General features: G+C 50.8%; 1 protein-coding gene across 1 annotated transcript in view; it reads right to left on the bottom strand.

Moving 5' to 3' along the window:
* Positions 1-25,007, bottom strand: part of LOC118094179 (polyamine-transporting ATPase 13A3) — a 50,182-nt gene that overhangs the window by 17,555 nt on the left and 7,620 nt on the right. Inside the window, exons 2-19 of the mRNA XM_060281950.2 lie at positions 23,157-23,241; positions 22,574-22,667; positions 18,921-19,094; positions 17,698-17,880; positions 17,447-17,598; positions 15,928-15,997; positions 14,348-14,482; positions 13,536-13,608; positions 11,772-11,903; positions 9,917-10,099; positions 9,626-9,783; positions 8,515-8,703; positions 8,327-8,388; positions 5,770-5,920; positions 5,534-5,650; positions 4,393-4,410; positions 4,083-4,236; positions 1,304-1,424 (exon numbers count right to left, since the gene is read on the bottom strand). Of these exons, the coding sequence (XP_060137933.2) occupies positions 1,304-1,424; positions 4,083-4,236; positions 4,393-4,410; positions 5,534-5,650; positions 5,770-5,920; positions 8,327-8,388; positions 8,515-8,703; positions 9,626-9,783; positions 9,917-10,099; positions 11,772-11,903; positions 13,536-13,608; positions 14,348-14,482; positions 15,928-15,997; positions 17,447-17,598; positions 17,698-17,880; positions 18,921-19,094; positions 22,574-22,624 (2,123 nt within the window). The 5' untranslated portion in view covers positions 22,625-22,667; positions 23,157-23,241. The remainder of the gene's footprint in view (positions 1-1,303; positions 1,425-4,082; positions 4,237-4,392; positions 4,411-5,533; positions 5,651-5,769; positions 5,921-8,326; positions 8,389-8,514; positions 8,704-9,625; positions 9,784-9,916; positions 10,100-11,771; positions 11,904-13,535; positions 13,609-14,347; positions 14,483-15,927; positions 15,998-17,446; positions 17,599-17,697; positions 17,881-18,920; positions 19,095-22,573; positions 22,668-23,156; positions 23,242-25,007) is intronic.

Genomic DNA, 25,007 nt, shown 5'->3' on the forward strand with positions numbered 1-25,007 from the left:
TTTGTGCAATTATCCTAGTTGCACACCGAAGCTCAATCAAGACCTGACAACGGACTGATCTTTTGACAATGTTCTTTTACATAAACTCTGCAAATATCCCACTCTCTGGAGAATTTCTCATCTGCCTTGTCTCTTAACCTTGCTGATAATCTCGCCAGTTCGACGTATTCTCTTATTTTATTTTGTCAGTCTGATTTAGATGGGATACCCTCTCCCTTCCAACCTTTTGCCAATTAGAATTCTGGCAGCAACTTTAACATACATAAAGACTCCCCTGTATTTTTTTGGGAGGGGGTTCATTTTCCATTTCCTAGCAGGAAGGCTTCAGGGTTTTTTTTAGGGAAGGAACATTTGAACGTTTTCTTCAGCTCGTTATAAATCATTTCCCAAAAGTGCCTGATCTTTTTACTGTTCCGCCACATGTGGATGCATGTGCCTTCAGCCTCCCTGCATTTCCAGCAAGTGTTTCTCCCAGATCTGAACACTTTAGCCTAACATCTTAGAATCATAGAGTTGGCGCTAACATCTTAGAATCATAGAATCATAGAGTTGGAAGAGACCACAAGGGCCATCCAGTCCAACCCCCTGCCAAGCAGGAAACAGCATCAAAGCATTCTTGACATATGCCTGTCAAGCCTCTGCTTAAAGACCTCCAAAGGAGGGGACTCCACCACACTCCTTGGTAGCAAATTCCACTGCCAAACAGCTCTTACTGTCAGGAAGTTCTTCCTAATGTTTAGGTGGAATCTTCTTCCTTGTAGTTTGAATCCATTGCTCCGTGTCTGCTTCTCTGGAGCAGCAGAAAACAATCTTTCTCCCTCCTCTATATGTCATCCTTTTATATATTATATACATGGCTATCATATCACCCCTTAACCTTCTCTTCTCCAGGCTAAACATACCCAGCTCCCTAAGCCATTCCTCATAAGGCATCGTTTCCAGGCCTTTGACCATTTTGGTTGCCCTCTTCTGGACACGTTCCAGCTTGTCAGTATCTTTTTTGAACTGTGGTGCCCAGAACTGGACCCAGTACTCCAGGTGAGGTTTGACCAGAGCAGAATACAGTGGTACTATTACTTCCCTTGAGCTAGATGCTATACTCCTATTGATGCAGCCCAGAATTGCATTGGCTTTTTGAGCTGCTGCATCACACTGCTGACTCATGTCAAGTTTGTGGTCTACCAAGACTCCTAGATCCTTTTCACATGTACTGCTCTCAAGCCAGGTGTCTCCCATCCTGTATTTGTGCCTTTCATTTTTTTTTGCCCAAGTGTAGTACCTCTAACGGAGGAAACCGCCTGACCTGCTGATGTGCTGGATCTTGTGCCAGGTGAACTTGCTCTCCAGCCGTCGGCTCGCCAGAGCGATGACCCGCAGCCCTCGGCGCGTGTAGGATTCCAGCACGGCTGAGAAGGTGTCTGGAACTGAATGGCGGCACCGTCAGGCGTTAAAGGTGGGGGGGGGTGCAGGAGATGTCAGATGGAAACAGGTACATTCCTACATGTATGGTGGCACTGAGCTGAGATAAAGCCTTTTTGGAGTGGGGTATTGGAAGAATTAAAGAAAATATTCAAATACAATATTAGGAAAACTCCAGAATCTTTCCTATTAGGTATGGTCGAACAATAAGTGGGGAAAAAGGATGAGAAGATATTTTTGTATTCTGTGGCGGCAGCAAGAATTTTAATCGCTAAATTATGGAAAACTCAGGTCCCTACGATTAGAGATTGGCAAGAGAAATTAATTAGTTATATTGATCTGGCCAAATTGACAAATTCAATAAGGGGTGGTTCAAATAAAAAGTTTAATAACAATTGGGAAAAATTCGGAATATATCTGCAAGAACTTGGGTTTAAAACGATTATTTTGTAGAATTCCCAAGAGGAAAGTAAATGGATGCAGTGGGAAAGTTAAAAACTTTGAAGCCAGGGAGGAAGAGAAGGGGAAGTCAATCGGGATAAGAGGATATGAATATGGATAGTGAAATGAAGATGTAGAAGCTAGACCAATAAATATGGCAGAAGATAGGATAAGTTTTATTTGAATGTTTATGATTGTTTATTTGTATATTTTTTTGGTTGTTGTGTATTTTTGTTGGAATTTTAGTTGACTGTTTTGTTTTATAATTATTTTAAATTCAATAAAGGTTGTTTTAATCTAAAAAAACCAAACAGAATAAAGGTGGGCGGGGGGCAGGAGAGAAGCCCTACAGTTGGATCAGGCCAGTGACTCATCTCAGAGGGACCAGGTAACCCGAAGAACCCAGGAATCCTGATAGACTGCCGCTGCACCTGGAGGTTCCTTACAAACGGGTTGGGTCAGTGGCCTGCCCAGTCCAGCACCCTGGTCCCGCAGTGGTCAAGCGGAGGCCTCAACTGGAAAAACCCGCAAGCAGGATCAGAGCCCAAGAGCAACCCTCTCCTCCTGCGGTTTCCTGAAACTGGGATTATTCGGGAACATTTGGTGCTTCAGGCTGGGGAGGGGAGAGCGCAGCCATTGTGGCTAGTAGCTTGCAGTTGGGTTTTGTTATGTACTGAGCTGAATCATAGAACAATAGGATCCAAAATCAGCAGTCTGATTGGTCCGCAGGAGCCACCCAATCCAACTCCAGGTGGAAGTGAATCCGCAACCTGATTGGCCTGCAGGAGCAGCCAATCAGGCGGCTGGCAGAAGTGAATCCGCAACCTGATTGGCCTGCAGGAGCAGCCAATCAGGCTGCTGACAGAAGTCAATCCACAACCTGATTGGCCCACAGGTGTAGCCCTGAAGTAGCCAATCAGGCAAGGCCCATTGTGTAAATAATGTATATAAGCAGATGGTTTTGGGAAAAGGGCATTCTTCTTCTCTTCTTCTCCTTGATGACTACGAGCTGAATAAAGAGCATGAAATTCACTCTCGACTCCGAGTATATTTCAGGTTTTCACCTGTTTTATTTGTACACGGCTCAGAGAGCTCTTGGCGGTTCTCAAAGGGGGGGGTGTCGCGCCCCCTGGTGTGGCAGGAAGACTCAAGGACCATCAAAGAGACATTTAAACATTTCAGTTGTATTGTATCAAAATATCAATATTATTTCAATTTGTGTGCAGTCCTATACCCATAGATCTGAGGGCAGTTCAGAACATAAAACTACAGTATAAAAACACAAAATACAGAATAAAAATCCCCAATCAATCCAATAATTTTTTTTAATTATTTGCAGAATATGAAGAGATATATTTTAAAAACGAGAGCAAGGGCAGCAAGGGGTACTGCAAGCTGAGACCTCTCACTGGGCTTGTATAAATCAGGCTTCCTCAACCTCAGCCCTCCAGATGTTTTGAGACTACAATTCCCATCATCCCTGACCACTGCTCCTGATAGCTAGGGATCATGGGAGTTGTAGGCCAAAAACATCTGGAGGGCCCGAGGTTGAGGGAGAGTGGTATACATACTTAAGGTACATATGGAAGAGGCCTGTTTATAATTATATTTGGGGAATGATTCATGTCTTTATGTAGCCTCATAGTTTCACCATCGTATCATAAAGTAGTTGTGTTCTAGGCTATAAATCAAGGAGTCGTTTCTGTTTCCCAATGTATTCCTTATCCATAGAAAAAATTCAGAGTGGTGCGAGCAAATTTTTATTCTGGCCCATAGAAGAAAGTTGGGAAAACCACTGGTTTTTCGACCCTTGGGGATAATATAAAATTTAAGGAAGCACCCTGTTATAGCGACTGCATTTTGTTGTGAACGGTTTACGGCTCTGTATTCTCCATGTGGCTGAATACAGAGGACGACTATTAATCTTAACCAGGGGTCAGTAAACCTTTTCAGCAGGGGGCCGGTCCACTGTCCCTCAGACCTTGTGGGAGGGGGACTTTATCTTGAAAAATAAGAATGAACGAATTCCTATGCCCCACAAACAACCCAGAGATGCATTTTAAATAAAAGGACACATTCTACTCATGTCAAAACACGCTGATTCCCGGACCTTCAGCGGGCCGGATTGAGAAGGCGACTGGGCCGCATCCGGCCCCCGGGCCTTAGTTTGCCTCCCCGTGATCTTAACCATAACGATTATTCTCAAGAAAGAAGCAGCCCACCCGTCTCCTTGCGGCAGAGGCTGCCCACCGTCTCCGGAGCGCCCTTCATGTAGGCCACCAGGCGCTTCTCCCCCAACGTCCGGGTCACGACGCTCATGCGCTGCAGGCTGGAGGAGAAGGGGAACTGCGCCAGGATGCCGATTTCGTAGACTTTCTGCAAGAGGCGGGCAGGGGAGGAGGTGAGCGAAGGGGCCAGAGCGAAGGGGGGGAGGCTGCCTCGGGGCCCCTGCGCTTCCCATCCCCCAAATCCCCAAAAGGTTGGGGAAACTCCAGTGGCGCGGGGAGGGGGAGAAAAGCAGGTTCCACTCACCATCAACTCCATGAGCTCCTGAAAGAGAGAGAAAGAAAGAAAGAAAGAAAGAAAGAAAGAAAGAAAGAAAGAAAGAGAGGGGGGGAGAGAGAGATCAATAGCCTATCGTTACGCATAAGCCCCTGGGTAAAAGCCAGCAAATCCAGGCTCCAGAGACCTTTTCTATTTATTTCGTAAAATTTATACATGGCTTGATCATTAAAAACACAAAAAGCGAAACACCACCTCAAAGGAGTTTACAAAAAAAGATGAAACAAGGATTTAACCTGCACTCAATGTGCTCATTCTGTGTTCTTTTTGTTGTTGTTGTTGTTGTTATTAATTCCCCAGCCACTCATTTTATGGGCTTCATTGTTTTTTGGTTTTCAACAGCTGCTATAGCTGACTACTCTGCTTCACACGTTATGAAACGTAATACAGTGGTGCCTCGCTTAACGAATGCCCTGCTTAACGAAATTTCTGCTTAACGAAAGGTTTTTTCTAGCGGAGGTTGCCTCGTTAGACTAATTCGTTTTACGAAAAATTCGTCTAGCGAATCGCGGTTTCCCATAGGAATGCATTGGAATTCAATTAATGCGTTCCTATGGGCAAGAAAAAAATCAAAAAAAAAGTCAATGAATTCCTATGGGATTCGCTAGACCAATTTTTCGTTATAAGAAAAGACCCGTGGAACGAATTAAATTCGTCTAGCGAGGCACCACTGTAATAACAAAAACTCCTCCCCCCTCCCAAAAAAAGAAAAAACAATAAAATAAAAATCACAATAGTTTAATAGGTTTTTTAAAGCCCGAGTTAATAATTTTATTATTTGTACTCCGCCCATCCGCCTGGGCTGCCCTGGCCACTCTAGGCGGCTCCAACAGGTATAAAAACGGAATAAAGCTCACGTCAACTTTCGAAACCTGAATGTTTTCAAGCAGGCGCCAAAAAAAGAGGACAGCGAAGGCGCCTGCTTGCGACCAATAGGCAGGGAGTTCCGCAGTGTACGTTCTGCTGTGCTAAAAGACCCAGTTCTTTCGGACACGGAATGGGTGTTGTGTGGCTCCTGGCGCAATGCCAGCTCATCCAATCGAAGAGGCCGAGTTGGGGAAGGTGACCTTGCGGGCGCTGCGAGGGGAGGGCTCCCCAAGCCCCTACTCACCTCGTCCTCAGGGGTCCCCTCTGAGGCGGCAGGAGGCGTCTGATCTGGGGGCCGCACGACCGTGGGCTGGATCTGGTCGTGGAGGGCTGTCTCCTCTTGGGTCGGCTCTTCCAGGACCTGGGAAGAAGGGAGGCTGAAGGCAGCGCCCCAGACCCCAAGCGGGGAACGCGGGGGTCCCTTCGCTGAGGCGAGCTTCTCGTGCCTCCCCCCCCATCTCCCCTCCCCAAACGCCTTACCCAGCCGGTGGCCTCGAACATCTTGAGGTCGAGGGGGTCCCCCGAGAGACGTCCCCCGATGGTGGTGAGCGAGTGGCAGGCGGCCATGGTGGCAAGGAAGGGCGAGCCGGACAGGCTGGGGCCGCGGACATCCTGCCCCGCTGGGAGGAAGCTGAGAGGGGAGGAAGACTCTTAGAATTTTGAAGAGTCAGGCATAGCTCTAGTGGCTTTAGCCCAAAGGTAGCAGAGTTTTCCTGCACAGCGCAGAAGCTAGTTGAGGTGGAAATGACTAGTCGGCTAGACGCAGAGTAACTATTTACAGGATTTATTAAAAGAAAAGAAAACCAGCAGAGTTTCTGCATACAAAGCAAAGCAAAATAAATCCTCTCTGTCTCTCTCTCTCTCTCCAACCACACGCAGCACTCCTACTCCTAACACCCAACAAGAAACAACTGTGCTAGCATTCCTAGATATCAGAGTACAGTGCTGGTCGTTAACCAATCAGAGAGTAGTTTCCAGGCCAGGCAGACCTTGGCTTTCTGCCAAGAGTAAATTGACACTGCCTTGAGTTAATTGTGTGAAGCAAGAATCTGTAAGTTTCCCATGAGAACCAATTATCAGAAACTGAACAAAGACGTGGTTGTGAGAATCTGTCTAGGGAGTCAAGCGCTGAGGACGCCAGAGGCAGTTCTCTGGGTAGTGCTCAAAGGCTTGGGCACGTGGCAGAATGACCCAAAGGAGGGCCTTCTCTGTGGCAGCCCCCCAAACTGCGGAACTCCCTCCCCAAAGAGGGCCCGCCTGGCACCTTCACTGCACAGCTTCTGGAGGACTATTATCACGATGATTTACTTGATTTATATACCACACTTGATCCAGGGATCCTAGGGTGGTTTGCAGCTGAACAGGATGGAAACCTGAGGGGCACCTCTGCCCTCATCTTTAGATGCCAGGCAAAAACAAATCCTCTTCTCCCAGGCCTTTGGCTAACTAAACAATCTACGGCCTAATAAACCAGAGAGATTGTTGTTTTCGTTTGCTACTACATGACGCAGTTTGTGTTTTTATATTGATCCCCGGACGAAGGGCGGTATAGAAATTTAATAATAATAATAATAATAATAATGAGGAGAAGAAGAAGAGTTTGGATTTGATATCCCACTTTATCACTATCCGAAGGAGTCTCAAAGCGGCTAACATTCTCCTTTTCCTTCCTCCTCCACAACAAACACTCTGTTGAGGTGAATGAGGCTGAGAGACTTCAAAGAAGTGTGACTGTCACTAGCCCAAGGTCACCCAGCAGCTGCATGTGGAGGAGCAGAGACGCGAACCCGGTTCACCAGATTACGAGTCTACCACTCTTAACCACTACACCAGACTGGCTATTATTATTATATAATTATAATATAATAATAATAAAATTGTATGATTGCAAGTTGTCTTAAGTTTTTTTATCGCTGTGTTTTGATGTTGCAACCTGCCCTGAGACCTTAGGGCAGGGGTCAGCAAACTTTTTCAGCAGGGGACCGGTCCACCATCCCTCAGACCTTGTGGGGGGCCAGACTACATTTTTTTGGGGGGAAAGAAAAAATTCCTAATAACCCAGAGATGCATTTTAAATAAAAGCACACATTCTACTCATGTAAAAACACGCTGACTCCCGGACCGTCTGCGGCCAGATTTAGAAGGCGATTGGGACGCATCCGGCCCCCGGGCCTTAGTTTCCCTACCCATGTCTTACAGGTAATGAATGAATGAATGAATGTGTAAATAAAACGATGACGAAATGAGAGGCATTATACCAGGGACGTCCAACTCCCAATAGACTGCGATCTACTCACAGTATTAAAAAACTAGCAGTGATCTACCCAAGGTTTTTGAGCTTTTTTTGGAAAGCCCAAGTTGTGGAGCTTTTTGGAGAAAGCCAAAGTTGTTGTTGTTTTTGGTTTTTTTGCTTTTGTCTAAGGAGATCGCTGGGAGGGGCAGAGATCATAGAATCATAGATTCATAGAGTTGGAAGAGACCACGAGGGCCATCCAGTCCAACCCCCTGCCAAGCAGGAAACACCATCAAAGCATTCTTGACATATGGCTGTCAAGCCTCTGCTTAAAGACCTCCAAAGAAGGAGACTCCACCACACTCCTTGGTATCAAATTCCACTGCCGAACAGCTCTTACTGTCAGAAAGTTCTTCCTAATGTTGAGGTGGAATCTTCTTCCTTGTAGTTTGAATCCATTGCTCCGTGTCCGCTTCTCTGGAGCAGCAGAAAACAACCTTTCACCCTCCTCTATATGGCATCCTTTCATATATTTGAACATGGCTATCATATCACCCCTTAACCTTCTCTTCTCCAGGCTAAACATACCCAGCTCCCTAAGCCGTTCCTCATAAGGCATTGTTTTTTCAACCAGGATCTAAGAGGAAGACCCTGTGATCTACCAGTAGATCACGATCTACCTGTTGGACATGCCTGCTTATACAGCCCTCTCTGTATGGTTCCCAGCAGCTGGGATTCACAAGCATCGCTGCCTCGGACCGTGGAGGCCGAGCGTAGCTGAAGAGCTTCCTCCTGCTCACTCACCAACCATCTTGGGCTTGCACAAAACCCCAGAAGTCGAGCCCGTCCTCGGTCAAGGTTCCTGTCTGCAAGAGACGAAGCAGCGGTTGCCGTGAACGCTCCCAGGTTGAGGCCGGAGGAGGAGAGGGTTTCCCTGCCCCTCCCTCTCTCTCCCTCCCTCCCTCCGAGGAGCAGGGGACGGGGTCTGCTACCTTGTCGAAGCACATCAAGTTGAGTTGCCCGCAGACGTTGATGCGCTGGGGGCTGATGGAGAAGATGCGCTGCCCCCGCAGGCGCTGCTGTGCATACACCAGGCCGGCCGTCATGGCCGCCGGCAACGCGGGGGGCACCGTGATGGTCAAGATGTCAAGGGATTTGAGGATGATGCGGCCGACCAGCTCCTGGTCGGGAGGGAGGAAGAGAGGAATGGGTTTGCTTAGCCTGGAGGGACAAAGGTCAGGTTCTGCACTTTGGCAGGGAGAACCGGAGGCACAAATACAGGGTGGGGGGGGACACACCTGGCTTACTAGCAGTTCTGGGGGGCGGGCAGGTGTGGGGGACTCCCTGCTCCTGAATGGGGTAGCTGTGCATGCTCCCAGTACGTTTCCGAGCACAATTCAAAGTGTTGGTGCTGACCTTTAAAACCCTAAACGGCCTCGGTCCTGTATACCTGCAGGAGTGTCTCCACCCCTATCGTTCAGCCCTGACCCTGAGGTCCAGCTCCGAGGGCCTTCTGGCAGTTCCCTCCCTGCAAGAAGTGAGGTTACAGGGAACCAGGCAGAGGGCCTTCTCGGTGGTGGCGCCCTCCCTGTGGAACGCCCTCCCATCAGATGTCAAGGAAATAAACAGCTATCTGACTTTTAGAAGGCACCTGAAGGCAGCCCTGTTTAGGGAAGTTTTTTTATGTTTGATGTTTTATCGTGTTTTTAGTATTCAGTTGGGAGCTGCCCAGAGCGGTAGGGGGATTGGTATAAATGATAAATTATTATGATTATAGTACGTGTGAAAAGAATCTAGAGCAGGCATCCCCAAACTGCGGCCCTCCAGATGTTTTGGTCTACAACTCCCATGATCCCTAGCTAAGAGAACCAGTGGTCAGGGATGATGGGAATTGTAGTCCAAAACATCTGGAGGGCCGAAGTTTGGGGATGCCTGATCTAGAGGTTTAGTGGACCACAAGCTGAACATGAGCCCACAGTGTGATGCAGCAGCAGCAAAAAAGAGAGAGGAAATGCTATTCTAGGCTGCATCAACAGAAATATAGTGTCCCGATCAAGGGAAGGAATAGTACCACCCCCCAGCCTCCCCGGGAGGAGCACCCACCTCCTGCTGCATGCTGTGAATCACCGAGTACAGCATTCCGATCCCGGCAACGCCGACCAGGCAGAGGAGGAACCGGTAGGCATCTCGGTAGAGGCGGAAATCTGCCGGCTTTGGGAACAGGATGGAGCAGACCAGCTGCCCCTTGGAGGTGGAGAAACCTGGTGGGGAGACGCGAGTGAGGGCTCCGGAAAAGCGGGAGAAGCCTAGAGACACGCCCTCCTTCCTTTCGATGCCCTGAGTCAGGAACAGGCCTTGCCTGCCCGCCCTCCCGCCCCAAGCTGCTGCGCTTACCTGTCCGGATGACCAGCGCCCGAACAGCCTCCCCAGAGTAGTACCGTGTTTGGATGACGGAGGTGCCACAGAAGAGGGTGTGCCGTTTGTGCTCCTCGGGGTCGTAGGCGAGGTCCTGCAGTGGCCCGCTGGCCCCTTGGGATGGGTCTGGAAGGGCTGTCTTGGTCACAGGGACGCTCTCGCCTGGAGAAGGCACGAAGAGACGGCTGGGTAAGGCCGAAGGGGGCCTCTCTGGTCCACCGTCCTGTTCTCAACAGGGGGCGGGCAGGTGCCCCCAACGGGAAACCCAGCAAGCAGGATTCGAACACAAGAGCCCTCTCGCCTCCTGAGGTTTCCAGCAACTGGCATTCAGAAGCATCGCTGCCTCTGACTGTGGAGGTCAGAACATAGCACAGCGGCTGTTGAAAGCCTTATTCTTAATCCTCGCTCAAAGCCACAGCCCTCTCCCCTTCTGCTGGTAGAGATGAATATTGCTGCCTCTGGTGGTTTAGACACGAGCATCATGGCCAGCAGAGATTCATGGCTCTCTCCTCCTCCATGAATTTGCCCAATCCTCTTTTAAAGCTGGCAAAACGAGGGCTGGAGGAGGCAACTGCTAGGTGGACTTTGCAGCTGGTCGACAGACTGAAACCAAAGATTGCTCAAGAAGGGTTCCCCGTCATCCTGGGGGAAAGTGGCATGTCTTGGACGAAGGAACTGAGGGGATGAACTTTCTGACAGTCATCCTTCTTCTTCTTCATCTTAGGTATCACTTGTAATGGATTTAGATCGTCTTCCATAAACACAGTCTTAACAATGAGTCCATAAGTGGCTGTGGAGGCCAATTCTGGATCCACACGTCCTTCCACAGTGGGGACATTGGTTTCTGGGCAGGAGTTGATCATGGTGTGGATTTGCCAAGCATGCCTTCCCCTTAGCACGTTTCTCCCTTGCGTCCTGAGTTCGAGTGTCTTCAAAGCCCATGACACCTTTGGTAAAGGCTGTTCTCCAACTGGAGCGCTCGCAGGCCAGCTGTTGGTGTTTATACTACATTTCCCCCCCTCAGATTTACCTTGAGAGAGTCTTTGAATCTCTTTTGTTGACCTCTTTGGTCAACATTTCTGACAGTAAGAGTTGCTTGACGGAGGGGAAGGACTCCCTCAGGAGATTGTGGCCTCTCCTTCCTTGGAGGTTTTTAAGCGAGAGGTTGGATGGCTTTAGCTGACATTACTGCCTTGCAGGGGGTTAGACTAGATGACTTTTGGGCGCCCCCTCCAATTCTATAAAACCACCCAGCTTGGTGGCCTCCTGAGGCAGAGATTCTAGCTGAACTCTCTGTGGTGTGTGAAGGACTCCTGTGAGGGACAGGGGATATCGCGAAGTCCCTCCCCTCCTGAGTTCCAGCCCATCCCCGAGCGCAGGGGAAAGCAGGGAGAGCTCCGTCTCAAGTGGGGAAGCAGGAAGTGGGGTCCGAGGCTCAGGCAGGGTAGCGGAGCCATCGTCCCAGGTGGGACAGGAAGAGGGAAGCAAGGGGGGCAGACCTATTCCCCCAACTCCGGAATTGCGCCGAAAACGTAGGGGGAAGAGGCTGGGTCTCCCCAAGTTATTATGTTGGAGAAAAACGCGCCAAACGCCATTCGGAGGTTCTGATTCTAGCGGATAAGATGTGTCTCTGTAAATAGCACTGCCTTCAGCACTGTAAATACGCAGCACCAATAAAAAGATAAAATGCAGAGCCGTGTGGAGTCGTTACTCTGAAGTAGCCCACTCCGGCCACTGTGACAACTCCCTTCTATCCCTCCAGAATGAGAGGCTGGCAAGAAAGAGGCAGTTCCCCCCGCCGCCCTGCCCCCATACCAGAGGCAGCCGTGCCCACCTGTGAGCATGCTCTCGTTGGCAATGGCAGTGCCGCTCATCAGCACCGCATCGCACGGGACGGTCAAGCCCTCGGGAGGGACCAGCAGGACGTCGCCCGGAACCAGCTGTGTGGAAAAGATCTCCTCTGTCTCTGCGGAGAGGAAGGAAAGCCATTGATACAGAAACCTAAGACCGTAAGAAGGGCCTGGTGGGTCAGGCCAAAGGGGGCCCTCCTGTTTTCACAGGGGCCAACCCGGCGCCTCTTTGGGAAACCCCACAAGCAGGAATCTGAACACAAGAGAGTGGACACAGAGCAGAGCCAATTTGGAGCCAGGAGCCAGTGAATTTTTCTAATCCTCTTTTAAAGCCATCCAGGTTGGTAGCCGTCACTGCCACCTGCAGGAGGGAGTTCGCCTTCCTCCATGCCAAGCGTAATTTCACAAACTCCTATCCTGTCTCCTCTTCCTAAGCGCCAACTCCAGTTTCAAGCATCATGACCGCTTTTGCCGGAACTGCCTCCCTGGGAATGGAAGCTTGGAGAGGAAGCAAGACTCTTAATTCCTTTCTCTACCTATGTGGAACACAGCAAGAGGAAGAGCCTACTTTGGCACCCACTCGAACTGGCATCCTCCCCCCAGGGCCTCAGGCAGAATCCACAGCCAGCTGGGCAAAGGCCCTGCTGGATCTCTGGTCCTTTTAATTGGGGGGTGGCGTTGGGATCTGAACCCTCAGCCGGGAAAACAGCTGCACTCTCAACCTCATGCTATACAGTGGTGCCTCACTAGACGAATTTAATTCGTTCCACGGGTCAATTCTTATAACGAAAAATTCGTCTAGCGAATCCCATAGGAATGCATTGAATTTTTTTATTTTTTGCCCATAGGAACGCATTAATTGAATTTCAATGCATTCCTATGGGAAACTGCGATTCGCTAGACGAATTTATTTTTCGTAAAACGAATTCGTCTAGCGAGGGAACCTCCGCTCGAAAAATTCCTTTCATTAAGCGAAAAATTCGTCTTACAGGGCGTTCGTCTAGCGAGGCACCACTGTATTCTAGATACACGTTAGTCGCGACACGTTAGTGTGTTGGTTGCGGTGTGTGTGTCTTGCAAAGAGGCTGGAAAGGGGTTAGTTTAACCTCTGGTTTGCTAGCAAAACTGAATCACTGTGTCGCAAAACGACGCATGTCTAAAAAGTGTGTCACCGACATGAAGAGTTTGGAAAAGCTCCGTGCCAGAGCACCCAGAGCTTTCTAGGAAACGGAGGCAGCGGAGGGAAGGCTGTACCTCCGCTGTGCGTGCAGGGCCCTGGGTTCAAATCCCTGACGGCGTCTCCAGTCCAAAGGACGAGGGAGCAGGGGGGGGGGTGCCTGCAGAGGCATTGCCTGTTATGGGAGACCCCACCAACAGTCCAGATGGGGTTGCCCCCTTAACCTTTGCAGAGGGCCAGGGGAAACGCAGCTGGAAAGGGGGCCTTTATTATTATTCCTAATTAAATTTGTATACCACCCTTCAACCACAGATCTCGGGGCACTTCATGCAGGGCTCCCCATCTACACAGACTGCCCACACGGTCCCAAGCGGTGCTAGAAGTGGAGAGAATCAACTGTGGCCGAGTGTATATGATTCATGTGTGATTCAACCACGCTGGGTCCCCCAAACTCTCTGGCTTCTTGGCCGTATTTCTTGTAGCTGCAAGGGCGTCCCAAAGCCTCTCCGCCGCCTGGTATGGGAGCTTGATCCCCAGCACCTCCCTCCCTCCTTCCACGATGCTCACTCACCATACGGCCCCCGATACACCGTCACGCGGATGATGTTGTGTGCAGCAACCATGTCGTGCAGCAGGACGTATTGCTGGGCGGGGGGGGGGGGGCAGAAGGAGAGAGACGGGGTGAGCCTGCACCCAGGTAGGCCCAGCCCAGCATCCTGTCCTCCTCACAGGTGCCCAAAGGGAAGCCCGCAAGCAGGATCCGAACGCAAGAGCAGCACCCCTGCGGTTTCCAGCAACTGGGGGGCAAGGTGTGCATTTTATGGCAATTACAACAATCGTTTCTAAACGTGCCGCTCACACCTGGAAAATAGCACCTTTCCACACAAATCTGTGCCCTCCTTTTTTGTGGAGGGCGGGGTGTTTGGATGTGTGCCTGCCCTACGCCTGTCTCAGAACGAGCCCTGTGGGACTCAAAAACTTGCTTAACTCCCTCGTGACAATTTTGTGCTCTTCTCGTAAGAAGATCCTGCAGGGTCAGGCCAACGGCTCGTCTGGTCCACTGAAAGCTGCCTGCGGGGAACCAGCAAGCAGGATCCGAGCACAAGAGCGACACTGTCCTCTCCTGTGGCTTCCAGCAACGGAGACCCAGAAGAATTTCTGCCTCCGACTGCAGAGGCAGAGAATAGCCACTGCGGCTAGCAGCCCTCGATGGCCCTCTCCTCCTCCGTGAATTTGTCCCACCCTCTTTTTGTCCCACCCGGGCTGGTGGCCACCGCTGCCTCCAATCCTCTTTCAAAGTCACCCCCCGCCGTCGTGTCGTCTCCCCTTTTGCCCCCTCCCAGCCACCCCCCCCCCGCCAACCGTGACCCCGGCCGGCGGTACCTTCCGGATGGTGTAGAGGGAGGAGCAGATCGAGACCAGCGACATGAAGAGGATGGCAGAGGCATACAGGTAGTAGTTATCCAGGGACCACAGCACCATGCTGAAGGCTTGGAAAATGTAGAAAGGGTTCAACACCTGCGGAGGGGAGGAAGAGGAGGAGGAGGAGGAGGAGAAGCCCCCGGCAGGGTCAGGACTTTCTGACGGAGAGAGCCATCGGACGGAGCCCCTCGGAAGGTGACGGGTTCTCCTTTGTTGGGGGTCTTTAAGCAGAGGCTGGACGGCCCGCCTGCCAGGGACTCCTGCATTTCAGGGGGGGTTGGCCTAGATGACCCTCAGGAGCACCTTCTGACTCTACGGTTCTATGATTTATTGGACGAAGAACCACCCGGGATTTTAAATTCTTGTAGGACCCAACCCTGGGACCTTAGGGTGAAAGACGGGTAAGGCGTCAAAACAAGCAGAAACAGCAACACTTGTAAGTCACTGGTATTTTAGTGTGGCAGATCCTCCCCTTTGGAACTCCCTGCCTGTTGATATCAGGCAGGCGCCTTTGCTGTGCTCTTTTCGGCGCTTGGTTGAAAACATTTTCGTTCAAGACGAGCCTACCCAGAACACGTACCCTAGAATACGGACACGTGTTTTAATCTGGTTTGGGTTTATTGCTGGCTTTATAAGCAATTGCTTTCATTGTTTTACAGTGGTGCCTCGCAAGACGAATTTAATTCGTTCCGCGAGTCAATTCGTTTTGCGAAAAATTCGTCTTGCGAATCGCGTTTTCCCGTAGGAATGCATTGGAATTTCTTTTTTTTGCCCATAGGAACGCATTAATTAAATTTCAATGCATTCCTATGGGAAACCGCGATTTGCAAGACAATTTTTTTGCATAACGAATTCGTCTTGCGAGTCACCATCAGATCGCAAGACGCATTCGTCTTGCGAAAAATCCGTCTTGCAGGGCATTCATCATGCGAGGGACCACTGTATTCTTTTTTATCTGAACCCCCAGTGAGGCTTTTTGCTTTTTACAATCAAGCGGTGTGCAAGTTTTACGAAATCCATCCGTCCAGTGCCAGATTTACGTATAAGCTGAACAAGCTATAGCTTAGCCCCCCCCCCAATTTTTTTAAAAGGAAATGCACAATTCCAAAATATAAAATAAATATTACTTTGATAAAATACATATTTTGTTATGTGCAAATGGCTTTAGATAACCTATTAGGTCCATAAAGGACCATACAGCATCTATTCAACACACAAAAAAGAGTGGCAAATTGTTGTTGACAAAGGACAGCTGGACATATAAAGGGCCCCATTACCTTCAGTAGCTGAGGGCCGCATCAAACCTAAATGTGGCCCTGCATCCATCATCACTGTCGTCATCCCCACCACCCGGTTCTCGCAGCGGCCAACCAGCTGCCCGTTATGGGATGCCCACAAAGCAGGATTCGAACACAAGAGCGGCGCTCTCCCCTCCTGTGGTTTCCAGTGACTGGCATTCGAAAACACACCACGGCCTCCGAGAGGGGTGACCGATACGCACACAAACACACATACAAATACCCGCCCTCCTGCAAACTTACCTCCTTGATGAGGAGTTTGGGGAGGGAAGGCACTTGAACGTCAATTTCGTTGGCTCCGTAGAAAAGCCTCCTAAAGACAGAAGGGGGGGGATGCATGTGCTCAGAATCAGGGGGGAAGCAGAGGGGGTGCATTATCTCCCCCCCGTTGCCCCCCTGCCCCAGCTAACATTGCAGAAGCACTGCAGAAATAGGACGCTCTGATCTCCCCCTCACACACACCATTCCTCTAAGCCTGCCAGTCGCTTGCCTTCCGTCCCAGCCTCTTCAAATGCAATAAAAAACATAAAAAATTAAGAGGGGCCCTTGAGCTGCCCAGACCTGAGAGACGTTCTGGACCTGAGCAACTGGACTCTGGATCTCGCTGGTCAGAAAGAGCCGGGGTCACTCCTTCCAGAAGGGAGAGGCTTCTATAAAAGCTGAGCTGCCCTTGCAGGGTTGTCCCACCACCAGGGACCCAGGCCAGACTTTCTATGGCGCTGACCACCCTCGCTGCTTCCTTGTGAGTAAAGCACAACTCCTCTGCTGTTGTGCATAGGCAAGGATAATTGGCCTAGTTTTGGAACCACAGAGCTCTGGTGTGTTTAGTGTCCTGCTCTGACCTGCCTGCTTGTCCTCTACTCCGGTTATTTTGAATAAAGTTTCCCAATTTGACCACCGGAGTGTGTGTGTGTGTGTGTGTGTGTGTGTGTGTGTGCAATTGCCAACCTTGGGGTTTTTAAGGATCCACCACATGCCCAGACACTTGGAGTTCCTGCTACTGGGAGTTTATGATCAGAGCTAAGAGGCCAGGACGCTCTTCTGAGATCTGGGAGAGTCTTGGGGAGCATGGGCTGCCCTTACTCTCTGAGTAACTTACAGTGGTCCCTTGGCCCTCAAACGCCTTAGAACCCAAACACTGCAAACTCGGAAGTGTTCCAGTTTGCGAACCTTTTCCGGAAGCCAAACAGGCTCCGTTTTGAGTGTGTCTGTTTTTGCTATTTACTTTGCGTTTTTGTGGCTCTTTTTGTTTTCGTGATTGTGTGGAACCCAGTTCAGCTACTGATTGATTGATTGATTGATTGTGTGACTGCAGTATGTTGTTTCTTGTTTTCATTTTATGGATCCATGGTCCCGTTAGATAGTAAAATTCATCTGAAATGGCTGTTTTAGGGCTTGTTTTTAAAAGCCTGGAACCGATTGACCTGTTTTGCATTACCTTCTATGGGAAAGCGCACCTTGGTTTTGGAACGCTTTGGTTTTGGAACGGACTTCCGGAGCAAGATTAAGTTTGAGAACCAAGGTACCAATGTACAAGGGAACTGCCTGGGAAATGCAGGGGGCGATAGTCCCAGGAGTTCCTGGGTCTTAGCGAGTTTAGTGAGGTCTGCCAGGGAAACGAGCAAGCGGTTTTCACTTTGGGCAAGGAAGGGGGTGGGAGATGGTTCCTTGGGCGCCCTCCCTCCGTCACAACTGGTTCGCCGCCTGCCCAGAGATGCTTAGCGCAGCCACAGCCCGCCCTTGCACCTCTCCCTTTACTCACCGGTAGTCCTGGGTGCCGCGAGGGAGACCAGCCCCGTGGAGGGTGTGCAGGGAGGAGCACAACAGCCCAGCATCGAGGGCCCTGAGCCGCTGGAAGGACTGGGACTCGGGGCTCCAGAGGTAGCGTGAATTCTGGTGGACGAAGAAGCGGATCTGCGGGGGCGGGGGAGAGAAAGGTGTCCTTGATGGTGGGGGAAGAGAGGAGGGCTGCAGCAGAGACCCCCCTCCCCTCCCAAAGGCCCCCCAGCTCACCTCTGCCAGCTCCCCGCAGGTGGGTTGGGACAGAAGATTGCCCTCCTCGCAATCCCAGTCCTCCAGGGGGCCGGCCTGGCAGAGAGGCCTCTTGCTCTCCGGCACCTGTGGGAAGCCCAGCGGGCTGGATCCGGGAGCGAAGAAGGAGCGCACCCGGACCCGGGACCAAGTCCGGAACTCGTCCTGCGGGAGGGAAGCAGTGGGGAGGCTGAGCGTTCGCCCACGTTTCCTATGGACTCAGGTCTTTAGGTACCGCAGCAAAACCTGCCCTCTGGAACTCCCTGCCTATTGACGCCAGGAGGGCACCTGCGAGGCTGGATGTCAGGCCAAGACCAGACAGCCCTTATGGAAGGAAGAAGCCTCGGCCAAAGAAGATAAAGGAGAAGATAAAGAAGAAGACTGGCAAAATAATTTACTGAACTACGTAGGACAAATTATTACAAAAGAGGGCAACAGTTTAATGCATATTTTTAAAGCTTTGGGTATAAATCTTTACATTAGCATAACTTTTAAAAGTCACTTGTAATAAGATGAAGGAGGTTTTAAAATTGGATTGAATCATAGAATCATAGAATCGTGGAGTTGGAAGAGACCCAAAGGGCCATCCAGTCCAACCCCCTGCCAAGCAGGAAACACCATCAAAGCATTCTTGACATATGCCTGTCAAGCCTCTGCTTAAAGACCTCCAAAGAAGGAGACTCCACCACACTCCTTGGTAGCAAATTCCACTGCCAAACAGCTCTTACTGTCAGGAAGTTCTTCCTAATGTTTAGGTGGAATCTTCTTTCTTGTAGTTTGAATCCATTGCTCCGTGTCCGCTTCTCTGGAGCAGCAGAAAACAATCTTTCTCCCTCCTCCATATGACATCCTTTCTTATATTTGAACATGTCTATCATATCACCCCTTAACCTTCTCTTGTTAAGTATATAGTATAAGATTTTATGGACGTGCATGAACAAGTAGATTACAATGGAACCAAGAGGGGGAGTGAAGTTGACCGAAAATTATGGTTTAATTTGGCTATGATTTTCTTTGTCCCACCCCCCACCCCCCGTTTTGTTATTTTTAGAAAATCAATAAAATGTTATCCCAAACAAAAAACAAACAAACAAAACCCTGGGACCCTCTGCATGGATGGCTATCCCATACCACTGGGCGAAACAGCAAGACAGGGCGATGGGGGGGGGGGCGAGGGGCCCTTCTCAGAGCCTGAGGCCGCCTACCGTGGTCCTCAGCAGCACGACCCGGGCATCCCTCAGCGGCACAGCGCGGCAGGTCCACTTGACGCTCAGTTCCGGCAGCCAGTAGAGGAAGAGGAGGAGGAAGCCTCCGCTGCAAAGGGTGCCCAGCGAGACCAGCGCCAGCTTCCAGCAGCAAGGGCTGTAGCCGGAGATTTCCTGTGCGGAGGGGGGAAAAGGCGGGAGAAAAAGCGAGAGGGTTTTCTCATGGAGAAACGGGATGCCCTGGGCAACCAGGGAGCGGATGCGGCCCCCAGCACCCCTCTGCGTGGCCCTCAGAACACTTTCCAGGCCATGCCCCCAACTGGCTCTGCTCCGCCCCCTTGCTCTGGGCATTTTTGCCGGGGGCGGGGAGGGAATATTAGCCAGGCTTAGCGCATGCTGATTCCCCTTACCCGGGGAGCAAACGGGCAAACAAAGCTTTGGTTGCACTCTGTCTACATGTGAATCCGGAGTGTGAGGAGGTTCTGAGCTGGTGGTTGCAGCTCAGCCAAATAGCTTCAACCAGCCTCTTTTGTTTCAGACAAGAATGAGTCCCATTTTTTGTACGCAATGGTTTAGGAATCCTTGCCATTTTGTAACCAAGCAATGTTTTGCCGCCTGTGCAACTTTTCCTGGCTGCTGTATGGAAAAGCACATGAATCTGACCTTTGGAGTGTTTTGTAAGTAAACCATTTTATAACTTACTAAGGGTATGATCTATCTTTGTGCTGGGAAGGTGGGATACTTTGGAGAGAAGAAATAAAAGGAGACACTGGAAAGAGCACATTATAAAGCTTTTACAGCCTCTGCTTCCATGCTTTTCATTGCCGCATGTTTCGCCGTGTTAAATCTTTGCTGGGGTTCTGTCATCAAAGAGTACTTGCCCCAAACTTGGATCTTGGCTTCCAATAGAAATGTATCCTTGGTCCCTGATCCTGCCTCTATGCTAGCCGGGATGGAGGACAGTGTATGTGTGAGAGGGAGAGACTAAGCGTGTCTAACATTTTTAGTGTGGCAGCATCTACACTTTAGATCTCTCTGCCTATTGACGTCCTATAGGCAGAACACTGATATACAGTATATTCCTGCGTATAAGACTACTTTTTAACCCAGGAAAATCTTCTCAAAAGTCGGGGTCGTCTTATACGCTGGGTCGTATTTCTTATATGGCGAGTATATCTCAAACTCGATATTTTAACTGGAAAAGTTGGGGGTCGTCTTATACGCCCAGTCGTCTTGTACGCCGGAAAATACGGGTACATTTAAATCTGCTTTTAGTTCATTTCACTGCTGATTTTGTCTTTGAATGTTTTAAAGTGATGTTTTTATGGATACTTTTATTGTTTTGTCCTCTTTTTAAACCTCTGAGTTGGTTTGTTTTCGACAATCCAGAGGTGAATAAATTTCATAAAATACATACAATGAAACGGAAAGCAGCCTGCTGTACAAATGCCATAATTGCATGATGTTTGCTCCACCCATGTTTGCCTCTTGCCCCGCCCACCTCTTGCATGTGGCCCTCGGAATGGGTCCCTTGGCTTGAGAAAGGTCCCCCACCTGCCGCCTTAACCCTCTCCTCTCTGAGAGGAGCCTTCCCCGTGAAAGGAGAGCAACCTCTAGGGGCAGATTCTCCAAGACTGTTGCTCCTTGGACCACAATTCTGCAATGTTTGCAGTCGGAGGGAGCCAAAGGTGGTTGCAGGGGGAGTCGGTGGCAGAGGGAAGTCCAGGATCCAGGAGATAGTGGGGGCCAAGAGACAGAGGTGAGTCCGGATGGTGAATAAGCAGCTGGTGCCTCTCCCTCCTGCTTTGACAAGCTCCACTTCCCCCTGGTCTCCCAGAACCAGGAGAGGTGTGAAGAGGGCGGAGGAGAGGTTGGCAAGCACAGTCTCAGATTGCTTGGGAGAAACCTGAGGGGGTGGGGACTTTCGGCAACTGTCTTTCATGGAGGAAGGCCACCAGGAATGAGCTGCTCTGCTCATTAGGCCTGACACTCAACCAAGCCTGTGGAGATCACGGACCTCCTGTGACCGGCAGCAGTGGCTCCCCAGGGTTTCAAGCACGGAGCCTCTCCCAGCCCCTACCTAGAGATGCCATCAACATTTGGACCCGGAGACCTTCTGCATGCAGAAGGCAGGTGCTCCACCCCTGAGCTACCGTGGCTTTCCCCTTGGGCCCATGTAGCTCAGTACTGTCTACACCAACTGGCAGCAGTGGCTTTCCAGTGGTCTTGCCTCTCCCAGCCCTGCCTGGCGATGCCATCAGATACTTGACCTGATGCCTTCTGCGCGCGACGCAGGTGTGCCACCAATGAACTACAGAGGCCCTTCACAGAACAAGGGGAAACATGAAACCGGGATGGTTTTGGCGTTCGTTCCGGAGTGCAAGGGCACAATCTGGAGGGTGGCGATAGGAGAACGGGGCCTTTTCTGCAGTGGCTCCCCATTTGCGGAATGCTCTCCCCAGAGAAGCTTGCCTGGTGGTGCCTTCACTACATCTCTTTGGGTACCAGGTGAAAATGTTGCCCTTCAAACAGGCCTTTGGTTGATTGGCATTCAATGCTCTTTTACTTTCTTTCTTTTATTTTTTCTTTTCTTTCCAGAGATGGAAAGAAGATAAAGTCTCTACCAGAAAAGAATGCCAGATCAAGTTGATGTATTGTGCCGAAATGGCTAAAATGACCAGAAGAATCAGAAATCAGGAACACCAAAATGTTAACAAGGAATGGGGAAAACTTATCTTAAACACTATTGTAAGCAGTTAAAATCATTAAAAGGACTGGAATATCACTTGTAGTTTAATGGTGAATTTTGGACACAATGGAGAGGTAAAAGATTTGGATTATTATAAAAGATGTAGGAGGAAATGATTAACAATAGGAACTCCCACGAAGGGGAGGAGGGAAGAGATTCCCTGGAATCTTGCTTTTATGTCGTACGTTGGATATGTGACTGCAAAATTTTCATCCGGAAAACCAAATAAACCAATTTATTTATAATAAAAAAAGACATTCAATGCCCTTTTAAAATGTGTTTGGGGGCGGGGTCATTGGGTTGCTCCTGTTTTTATTTTGATTATGCATTTTGTGTTTTTGTATTATGATGAACGGCTTAGGGAGCTGGGTATGTTTAGCCTGGAGAAGAGAAGGTTAAGGGGTAATATGATAGCCATGTTCAAATATATGAAAGGATGTCATACGGAGGAGGGAGAAAGATTGTTTTCTGCTGCTCCAGAGAAGCGGACATGGAGCAATGGATTCAAACTACAAGAAAGAAGAACTTCCTGACAGTAAGAGCTGTTTGGCAGTGGAATTTGCTACCAAGGAGTGTGGTGGAGTCTCCTTCTTTGGAGGTCTTTAAGCAGAGGCTTGACAGGCATATGTCAAGAATGCTTTGATGGTGTTTCCTGCTTGGCAGGGGGTTGGACTGGATGGCCCTTGTGGTCTCTTCCAACTCTATGATTCTATGATTTCATCCTGTGAACTGCAACCTGCGAATATTAGGGCAGTGTAAAAAAACCAATAAATCAGCAGCAGCAGAAGCATCTGGAGTGGCCACATTACATGGCGGTTGGGCTACAGGACCCTTTTGGGACCCCCTCCCATTTTATCAGCCCCGCCGCTCTGGAGCATTCCCAAGAAGCGCCCCCCCAACTGACCATCTCGTCTTCCTCGTGGCGGTTGACCCGTGCCTCGGCCGCTCTCTCCATGTCTCTTTCCTGTGGGTCACACAACTACTCCACTTCCAGGCTCCTGAGACAGACAGACAGAGAGAGGGGGGGCAGGTCAGCAAAGGGCACCCAGGGGGCCCCCCTCCCCGCAGTCACGCCGCGCACATCCCTTCCCCGACTCTCTCGCAAGCTCGGCAAACACCACGTCCGCCCACTGCCACAGAAGCATCTGTTCAGCCCACACTCCCCCCCCACCTTCAGCCAAAACCACACACCCTTCCCCCCCCCAGGAAGCCTGGGACAAAGTCCCCCAGTCATCCGAGCTCCCTCTGTCCTCGTGCGCAAAACCTCAGCCCAGCCGGCTATTCGCAGTCCCCTGGAGGCCGGTGGTTTCGAACTCCTGACCACAACGTCTGTGGCTGCTGCCGTGTTCCTGGGGTGGGGTGGGGGGTGGGAGAGCCTGCCCGAAAAGGCAGCTGGTGGAGGAGAGGAGAGGGACAGGGCAGCCGCTCTGCTTCCAGCATTTTCAAGCCCAACGCACACGTCCCCGTCCCCCCCAGGGCAAACTCACGGCAGCTTTTGTCACTGTGTCAGCTGAAGGGTCCCGGGTCCACGGGCCACATCCAGGAGGGAGAGGCAGGCAGCCTGCTGAGGAACTGCAGTAGGGAGAGAAAGGAAGGAAGGGAAGGTCAGGATTGAGGCCGCAGTCTGCTGGGCAGTGCCCAGGGGGTGCCAGGGCTGCAGACAGGAGGAGAGCCGGGCATCCGGGGCATTAGGGAAGAGCTCAACGTATCCGGAGGAGGTGGGAAGCCGTGGCTCTGTCCCTGGATCGAGGGCACGGAGGGCTGCTGGATCAGGCCGGCATCCTGTCCTCACAGTGGCCGACCTGTCAGGAAGCCTGCAAGCAGGTTCCAAGCACTTTCTCCCCTCCTGCGGTTTCCAGGAACTTGGATTCGGTAGCATTTACTGCCTCCGACTGCGGTGTCAACGCAGGAGAGCCTGCTGGATCAGGCCGATCTGGTCCAGCCTCCTGCTGCCCTTAGCTTCCCATAGGAACCCCTGCAGAACCAGGAGGAAGAGGACTCCCACCCCACCCCCCGCCCAAGTCTGGCCCAGCAGAGCTCTGCTTATCCCCCCCACCCGAGCTGCCTTCCCCAACCGGGCGCCCTCCAGACGTTCCGGAAAGCTCTGCCAGTTGGGAGATGGAGCCCAGAGCATCTTCAGGGTGCCTTCCTCGCCCTCTCCCAAGTTCAACTCCTCGCAACAGTTCAATTCCCGCATTGAAAGGGGGTTGGACTAGATGACCCCTGGGGTACCCACCAACTCTCTGATTCTGTGAACAGAGTCCCGTGTTCCACATTGTTTATTACACTCACGTCCCACATTTCTCCCTCCAAGGAGCTCAAGGTGGGGAAACGTGGTCCTCTGCTCCCCGTTTCATCCCCACAACAATCCTGCGAGGTTGGCTAGGCAGAGAGAAGGCAGGGGCCGCCCCCTCCCCCAAGGTCACCCAGCGACTTTCAGGGCTGAGTAGGGGGCATTCAAACCCTCGCCACCCAGGTCCTAGTCCGAAACTCTAGCCACTGCACCACGCTGCCTCTCCCTGCCCTGACGTTCTCCGCTTCTCTCTCTCTCTCACACACACACACCTGTGCATGCACCTGCCATCGCTACTCCGTTCCTGGCCAGGTGAGTGGTTTTGGGGAAGGAGATATAAACATTGGCATTTCCAGGTGGGCTGGTTTAACCAACAGCTGGTTTACTTTGGCTCGCAATCCAGTTTCGAGCTTCCTGGTGTTGTGGGGAGAAGGTATGTGTGCAAGGGCACCCATGGGTGGTGGTGGGGGAGGGGCAGCAGCCCAGGTGTCCCGGCTCCCAGGCTCTCCCTATCTGGCCATTTCCAAACTCCTCGCACCTGACGGCTCCTTTTATCCCACGAGGGGAATCTGCAAAAAAGGCTCCCCTCTGCCTTCTTAAAAACAACGAGAACAAACCGCTGGATCAGGCCATAGCTCACCTAACCCAAATACAATTTGCCTAATCCTCTTTTACAGCCACCTAAGTTGGTGGCCACCCCTGACTCCTGTGGGAGGGAGTTCCACAGATTAACGCTCTCCCCCTTTTTCCCCCCTAGAGGGGATGGCTCTGATCTCTCCTTTCCCCACGGGCGGGTAGCAGGGATCTCCGCTCCCGATAAAGGAATCCTGCTCCTGTCAAAGCCCATTTGAACTAAACGTTAGGATGAGAGCAGTTTAGCAGTGGAGGGAACACTCCACCCCAGAAGGTGGCAGGCCCTTGGAGGTCCCTGCCGTGTGACTCTATGATTCTACTTTTTCTTCGTGGGGTGGGGATACCCTGTTTCTCATATTTTAAGCCATACCCATAAAATAAGCCATAGCAGGATTTTTAAGCATTCAAGGAA

This window comes from Zootoca vivipara, chromosome 12, assembly GCF_965207765.1.
Source record: "Zootoca vivipara chromosome 12, rZooViv2.hap1.1, whole genome shotgun sequence".
Classification (NCBI taxonomy): domain Eukaryota; kingdom Metazoa; phylum Chordata; class Lepidosauria; order Squamata; family Lacertidae; genus Zootoca; species Zootoca vivipara.